Genomic DNA, 8,165 nt, shown 5'->3' with positions numbered 1-8,165 from the left:
AATCAATAGCGATATCAACTCAATTCAATGCTAATACAACAACAACAAGACAAACCCAACAAATCTCAAAATCATGATTTTCGAAAATAGCTTCCAAAAATCATAACAATTCCGAACGTCGCTCTATTTCAAAACCGACAGATAATAAACGATCAAAACTCCGCCAAGAACAACATACTAGAATCTAAATCGATTCTAAGAACCTTCGAAAAATAAAACATATCTGATCGGAGAAATACTTACGGTATAACGGAGCTCTCACTGCTGTGATCACTAATCTGCCTTCAGAATTAATTTCCAACGGACGGATCGAGTTCGGACTGGATTTTGAAAGGTTGAAAGCCTAAGGAGGCGTCTTCAATGGTGGAGAACCGATGGAGGATATGAAGATAATGCAAAGGAGACTAAGTCAAATCCTTTCTAAGTGTAGATAATATAACAAATCCACTATTTGCGTTTTAGTCCCTGAAAAATCCAATTTTTACAAAATAGACCCCGATCAATAAAAAGTCGGCTCATTAACTCTGGAAACTCTGATTATCTCAAATAAGCTCAATTAAGATAAAAACGGGGCTTTACAATTCTCCCCCACTAAGAAGAGATTTCGTCCTCGAAATCAACGAGAACCACAACTCATAAGATAGAATAAAGAACTAAAGACAGTAAGAAGAACTCACGTCAACTGAATAACTCTGGAAAACGTTGTCTCATGTCAGACTCTGTCTCCCAAGTCGCTTCCTCGACTCCGTGACGGCTCCACTGTACTTTCACTAATGAAATCAACTTGGTTCTGAGTTGCTTCTCTTTCCGATCAAGGATCTGAATCGGTCGTTCAAAATAGCTCAGAGTCTCGTCTAACTCGGCTTCGTTAGGCTGAAGGATGTGAGTAGGATCTGGATGATACTTTCGCAGCATAGAGACGTGAAAAATGTCGTGAATATCAGATAAAGACGGAGGAAGTGCAAGTCTGTAGGCAAGATCGCCTATCTTCTCGAGAATCTCGTACGGACCGATGAATCTCGGAGATAACTTTCCTCTCTTACCGAATCTGACGGTGCCTCTGAACGGAGAAATCTTAAGGAAAACACGGTCTCCCTGCTCAAAACTCAGAGGTCGACGTCTGACATTCACATACTTTGCCTGTCTATCTTGAGCTGTCTTCATTCTGGTCTGAATGATCTTAACCTGCTCTTCCATATCTCTAAGCATATCCGGTCCCAAATCTGGTGACTCGGACAAATCATCCCAAAACAACGGAGAACGGCATTTCTTGACATACAATGCCTCAAAAGGTGCCATACCGATACTCGCTTATAAGCTGTTGTTGTAAGAAAACTCGACAAGAGGAAAAGAATCCTGCCAACTAGTGCCAAAGTCTAGCACTACCGCTCACAGCATATCCTCTAACGTCTGGATAGTCTGCTTTGACTGTCCATCGGTCTGAGGATGATAAGTTGTACTCAGATGCAATTGAGTACCAAGTGCCCCCTGAAGACTGTGCCAAAAGTGAGAAGTGAATCTAGGATCTCTGTCTGAAACGATCGACTTCGGCACACCATGCAATCTCACAACATTGCTAACATACAACTCAGCCATCTGATCATGACGATACGTCATCCTGTACGGAATAAAACACGCAGACTTCGTCAATCGGTCGATCACTACCCAAATGGCATCGCATCCTCGAACGGATCGTGGTAGCTTCGTGACGAAATCCATGGAAATGTGATCCCACTTCCATTCAGGAACAGATAAACTGTGCAACAGACCTCCTGGTCGCTTCCGTTCTGCTTTTACTTGCTGACAGTTCAAACACCGAGATACAAACCTCGCAACATCGCTCTTCATTCTCTTCCACCAAAACTGAATCTTCAAATCGTTGTACATCTTACGACCTCCAGGATGAATACTAAACCGACTGTAATGAGCCTCTCGGAGAATACGCTGTCTCAACTCCGGAACATCAGGCACAACAAGACGGTTATTCACAAACAAGACTTCATCTCTAACCTGGAATTCAGACTGATGCCCAGATCTGACTTTCTCTACTGAAACCTGAATGCTCGGCTCAGACTTCTGTGCTTCTTTGATTGCAACAAACAACTCTGGTTCGGCTTGAATAGCAAACACTCTGATAGTCTCCCTATCTGTTTCAAACTCTAAACCAGAAGTGCAACAATCATCGATCAACTGGGAAACACCCATAGTAGAAAGAGATAAAGAACAAAGCTTTTGGCTCAAGGCATCTGCAACTGCATTAGACTTCCCCGGATAGTACTTGATTTCACAGTCGAAATCCTTCAACAGATCTAACCATCTTCTCTGTCTCATATTTAGCTCTGCCTGTGAAAACAAGTACTTAAGGCTCTTATGGTCAGAAAAGATCTCGAAAGACTCACCATAAAGATAGTGACGCCAGATCTTCAGAGCAAAGACGATCGCAGCTAGTTCAAGATCATGGACCGGATGACGAGTCTCGTGCGGTTTCCGCTGCCCGATTTGCCCATTAAATTTTAATTTTAAAAATTCGTTTTGTTTCAAAAACCGAGGCTTAAAAAATTTTGTACAATCGATCAATTTAATCGTTTGATCTGAGCAACCTGGCTTTGATACCACTGTTGGAAAACGTGTTCAGATCAATCAAGAATTGATACTCGGTGCAGCGGAAGTTTAAAAATTTTATTTTATTATATTAAACGATTCCATATCAAGGGTATCAAAACTTTTACGATTAAATATGTGTAAGTAAAACAAATAATCACAATTAAATATTTTACCTTAAAATCTCGAAGCGAGATTATGGACACCAACAGAACTTAATATGCTCTTCTTGTAAATCTCGAGAACCGATGGCGTCACAATCAATCACCGGAATTAGGTCCACGAACGAAAAACAGAAACTCTCTGATTGACTGCACTAGAAATCATTCAAAAGTTTTACGTTGAGAATAAACAGATTTGATCTGTTAATTCGGATTGCAATTTTTCACAAAAATCACAGTCCGAATTTTCTCAAAAGGGACAGAGGAATTTTTCGAAAATCCTCTTGAATAATTTGATGCAGTATTTTCAAAAATTCAAGAATGAACTGTATGGAATTTTCGAACACTGCTGCCTATTTATAGATAATTTCTAGACTAGATTAAGGTATAATTGTATTAGGACTCTAACTCCTTAAAGCCCACAATCCATAACTTAAGCCCAACAAGGCAATCCCGTTGTTCTAGAAATTAATATAAAATTCATCGTGACTCCGATTGATAAACTGATTTCACCAATGTGCACAAAAACCATTTCTGCATCTTTTAGAGTCAAGATAATTTTTCTGAATCTGAATTCAGTGATTTCCAAAAATGTCCATCCCTATGTCATTTTAGGAAATCTCACTCCCTTTAGTTAAGAAGTTCAACTTCTTTTTCATTAAATTTAACTCTTTAAATTTAACTATCTCTACGGGGTTTTAGTAATCCATTACTTGTGTAACCCTCAATGGTTGAGGGATACAGCTAGCCGTGGACTCACAACTCCTTGTGACTCGGAACAACAATTTCCGACTTACCCATCGAATTATGGTAAGAGCGTCTAGCAACATCGCCCCATGATTCCCTAGGTATCACTGATAGTGCCTGCAAGAACCAGTAGATTTTGGTTAGCGTACAGTACAGTCCCTTCATCCAAATATCCCGATCGAATCAACAACCATTGGTACATCGAGAGTTGTTCGAGATTCGATAACTATGCAATGCATCTTGAAGATCAAATAGTGACATCGCATGTGCTACTAGGAAACCAAGTAACCTAAATCACATCGAGTACTCTGGCCAGAGATTTGTCACACTAATATCTCCTCAGATCGCATAGGATATCCACACTCGCAAATATGTGGTGAATCCTTGACAACAAAGCATCGACTCCTATATGTGTCGTAACTGTACCCAATCCCGACACCTGATGACCCCAATAGAGTCGGTAAACGAGTCAAAGTACAGTACTAGCATATAAAGTTTCAATGATGTTTCAAGTAATAAGGACTAATGGTGTACAACCAAAATCGCGGACTTTATCCACTCGATAAGTGATAACCACTTGGAAAGTCCGAATAGGGTAGTTCGATCATTCATCATATGAATATCCATTTGCATGCTTTGAACATCTCCATGTTCATTACCAATGAAACGTGGTACTTGGCATCACAAATGCTAGTCTCAATCTCGAGCGATCCTTATCCTTATTTACGGATGGCTCAATTGACTAGGAACTGTTTAGAATATACAGTGACTATAAGATGTGTTTCATAATAGTGATCTCTCTTTATTCACTATCTCATCTTACTTACACTATAGTATATTCAAGGTCTTTATCAAAACAGCAATAGTATATCACAATATAACAATATGAAGAAAGATAAAGAAAATGTCATTAATGAAAATAAATTATATTAAACAAAGATTGTTTATACATAGAGTCATAAAAGCCCTTTAGCCACAAGTTGGCTAACCGGGCACCCACTCTTTCACAATCGAGTGGTGGCTAGGAGTTCTAAGATAGGAAATGGTAAGTCCTAGTCTTGGATTGGGTTTGTACAAATGGCTTGTATAAATCAAAGTCTTCTAGTGATATCCTTCCGAGGTGGAAGAAGGGGTGACGTAGGAGTGTTTGAAATCTCCGAACATCCATAAACAAATCTGAGTCTCTTTATTTCTTGCATTTATTCATTGCTACTGTTTTGGATTGCATTGTTGAAGCATTTTATGTGTTTGATAAAATACCTAAATGTTGCATTCAAAGTGTTTGATAACATGCTTCAACTAAATTGTTTTCATCTTCCAACTTTCATCCTTTTAAAATGATTTACAAAATTATAAATTAGTTTTTACGAAGGATTATTTCGAGTGTCTTATGCTTGGTTTGAAAACCAAACTCGATATAATTCATCGGTGCTCAATATTTCAATAACCGAGCTATTGTAGCTCAAAAAATGTTTTAAAAGTGTGTATTCACCCCCTCTACACACCGTGTTCAATCCTATCATAAAGTTTATTAAAATTAACGTGAAAGGAAAAATATTTTTTTTGAATAAAATATTTTTTTTATAGATTATAGAAGATTAATCATTAAATTATGGTCATTAGTAATTAAGTAATTATCAGGAAATAGGTCAATTGGTATAGTTGGGTAATTAATGAGTAATAATAATTAAGGAGTAATTAATAATTAATTATAGAGAAAAAAGTCAATTAGAGAAATTCATAAATGAAATCCATAGATTTATAGGGATTATAGATACAATTTCTGTTTAGTTGATCAATAAAGTAATTTTTAAAATAAATTATTAATTTATGATTAATTAATATCTCAAATTAATAGAATTTAATTATTCCAATATTATAAAGGTTTTTGTATATTGATATATATAAAAAATCCAGCAATATCAAGACGGCTCCATCCAAAATTGAGAGGATAAGAAGAAACTTGGGAAATACTTGATTTCATTTTTTTAGGGGAAAAATTAGAGAAATGGACCTCCCCAAAAATAGATTTAAGGGAATAGACCTTGTATAACAAATGACTTATTTGTCCTTTACTTAAACATATTAAACTCTAATACAAAATCTCTTAATAACCATTTCTCTCTTAAAAACGTGGGTTCAATTTCAATTCTCCCCAATCCCCAATTTCCATCTTCTATTCGGTCTTCACATCTGGGTTCGGCTCCCCTGCTCTTCGCCCCCCTCTTCCATCTCCATCTCCCGTTGCCACACCACACCAAGCTTTTCTCTTCCTCCCCGCTTCCCCAGCCCCGATTCCGTTCCCTCTTCTCACCCACTCCGCTTTCCTCTTCTTCCGCGCTTCCCCAGCCTCGATTCCCTTCCATCTTTTCCCTTCCTTCTTCCTCTCCACTGCCACACCCCCCCCCCCCCACCTCTTCTATTTGGATCACTTGCTACACTATACTCATATTTGAATATGAATTTTTGACACGCAGTCGGTATATATATGCAGAGGATGTGTTACTTGAAAATGTGGAGTTGATTCTTGAAGCTCTTGACTAAAGATTGCTGCTTGTTCGATTGCCGCTGCCGATAAAGGAATAGGTTGCTGCTTATTCTTAAACAAGGTAGATATTTAGCTCAATTCACCGATAGATTAATTTAGGGAGCTTTGTTTTATTCATAATTCAATAGAAATCATATAGTATTGTACATATTTTTTGATGCATTTGGGTATGTAGTTGTTTTGTTCGTAAGTTGTTCTTGGTTCTTCAGCATGTTTGTATGATACACATGTTGCATTTATTGCATTACTGAATAGTACGTATTTTTAGTTGAAAACAAATTAATCTGATTATTTATTCTGCAAAGAAGAGAAATATGTTGCTGGCTTTGCTGGAGGAGAATACTTGTTAAAGAAGAAGCAACATATCATTTGTGGCACAAGCACAAAGAGCTGGTTTCAAATTGTTAAGCAAATATCCTTTGGTTTTGTTCTGTTTTGTGTATGAAGTTGTAGATAGAAGAAAGAATATCAGATATGACTACACAAAAAACTTGGGTATGTTAATTTTTGTTATTAAAAATGTTTTTTTCCATATTGCTCTATAAATTTTATGAATTTCAACATAATTGAGTCTTTAATTACTTGACATTAATTGTTGACTTGATTGATTTTGTTTTCTTCAGGTTAATCTTCAATCTCAACTATCAGAGGAGAAATATTTTAGTTGCAAGTTTAGTGTACATTCCAAATATCAAAAAATAAGTGAAATTATATTAGATTGCTTAAACAAGGAGGACATGAACTTCATGGTTGAAAAAACACAATTTGGCAATCTGATCAAGTATGCTGCAAATTATAATTTATCTAGTCAGATTTTGTGGTTTATGGTGATGAGACAAACATATGTAACTGATGACGATGAAATGTGGTTTGTTGTGAATGATAGACCAATAAGATTTTCTGGAATGGAGTTTGCATTGATTACAGGGTTGGATTGTTCTGATAATTTTCTCGAAGAAGTACCAAAGATATCTGATTTTTGTGATAGATATTTTCAAGGCATAGATAAAGTTTCTGTGAATGAAGTTGAGATGAAGTTGAAAGAGTTGAAAAGTGTGGATGAGTTGTTGAGTATAGAGAGAGTTAAGATGGCTTGTTTGTACTTCGTATGTGGTGTATTGTGGCCTATTGCGCCAGTTAAGAATCCTCTAGTTGATGAAAAAATTTTCAGCTTGATTGATGATTTTGATGCTTTTAATAAGCATCCTTGGGGTACAATAGCTTTCAAAGGAGCTGTTTGTGATTTGAAGTGTGATTTGAAGAAAAAAGAAGTTAGTTTGAGGGAAAAAGTAGTAAACGGTAAGCGTTTGAACAGTGGAACCCATGATATGGTTGGATTCATTTATCCCCTATAGGTAAGTAAATATTTTTGTACTTTTCCATATCTTTTGAACATGATTGATTATATGTGTTTTTATATTTTTTGAATTGAATTTGAATTTAGATTCTTGCATACGAATGCGTTTCTGGAATTGGAGAGCGTTTTGCGAAACAAAAAGGAGACAATACATCTCTTCCATGCATGTGCCAATGGATTTCAAATAAATGGCCAAAAAAAGGATCTCCTAGATATATTGACATTTTAAATGCATCAAAGAGTGGTGAAAAGGTTAGTGTATTTAGAATATGATTGATTTCTATTAAAACAACTTCTATTTATTTATTAACTAATTTAAAATATGTTAAATTTACAGATTATTAGAAGTATTTTGTTACCAACAGATCAAGAATCTACCAGTCCTTACATTAGAAATATTTTCATTGAAGATTCCACAGATTCTGATTTGTCATTTATCAATTCGTTATTGTTGGAGGGAAAATCCGTTTATTGCATTAGGAATCCCGCTCTTTGTGAATCTAAAGAGACTCTCCAATCCAAAGAAAAAGACAAAAAAAGTAAGTTTTGTCCCAAAATTAAGTCAACAAGGTCTTATAAAATTTATCCAGCCAAGAAAGCACCAGAAAAACAATCTCATGAAGCTGAACGAGATGATGCCCTTGGTGAATCAAATATTATAAGACAAGTTACAGCTTTGCAAGAGCACATAGATAAAAATTTTGTGGAGTTGAAAAATATGATTTCTAATTTGGATAGCAAGCTTGAACGT

At 36.3% G+C, this 8,165-nt stretch overlaps 1 protein-coding gene across 1 annotated transcript; it reads left to right on the top strand.

Annotated features, from left to right (window-relative positions):
* Positions 1–6,794: 6,794 nt before the first annotated feature.
* On the top strand, positions 6,795–7,602 carry LOC140862080 (uncharacterized). Its single transcript, XM_073265083.1, has 2 exons — positions 6,795–7,356; positions 7,502–7,602. The coding sequence occupies exons 1-2, from the start codon at positions 6,795–6,797 to the stop codon at positions 7,600–7,602; spliced, it is 663 nt and encodes a 220-aa protein (XP_073121184.1).
* The last annotated feature ends 563 nt before the right edge of the window (positions 7,603–8,165 follow it).

The sequence above is a fragment of the Henckelia pumila genome, chromosome 4 (assembly GCF_033568475.1).
Source record: "Henckelia pumila isolate YLH828 chromosome 4, ASM3356847v2, whole genome shotgun sequence".
Taxonomy (NCBI): Eukaryota; Viridiplantae; Streptophyta; class Magnoliopsida; order Lamiales; family Gesneriaceae; genus Henckelia; species Henckelia pumila.
Note: the sequence above shows the minus strand (reverse complement) of the source record. Positions and strands in the feature narration are given on the sequence as shown.

What these genes read in the sequence shown, in the direction of transcription:
- LOC140862080 (XM_073265083.1), top strand. Translation starts at nt 6,795, where the DNA reads ATGAACTTCATGGTTGAAAAAACACAATTTGGCAATCTGATCAAGTAT. An exon ending in GAGGGAAAAAGTAGTAAACG is followed by an intron (nt 7,357 to 7,501) that starts GTAAGCGTTTGA and finishes ATTTGAATTTAG; the next exon opens with ATTCTTGCATACGAATGCGT.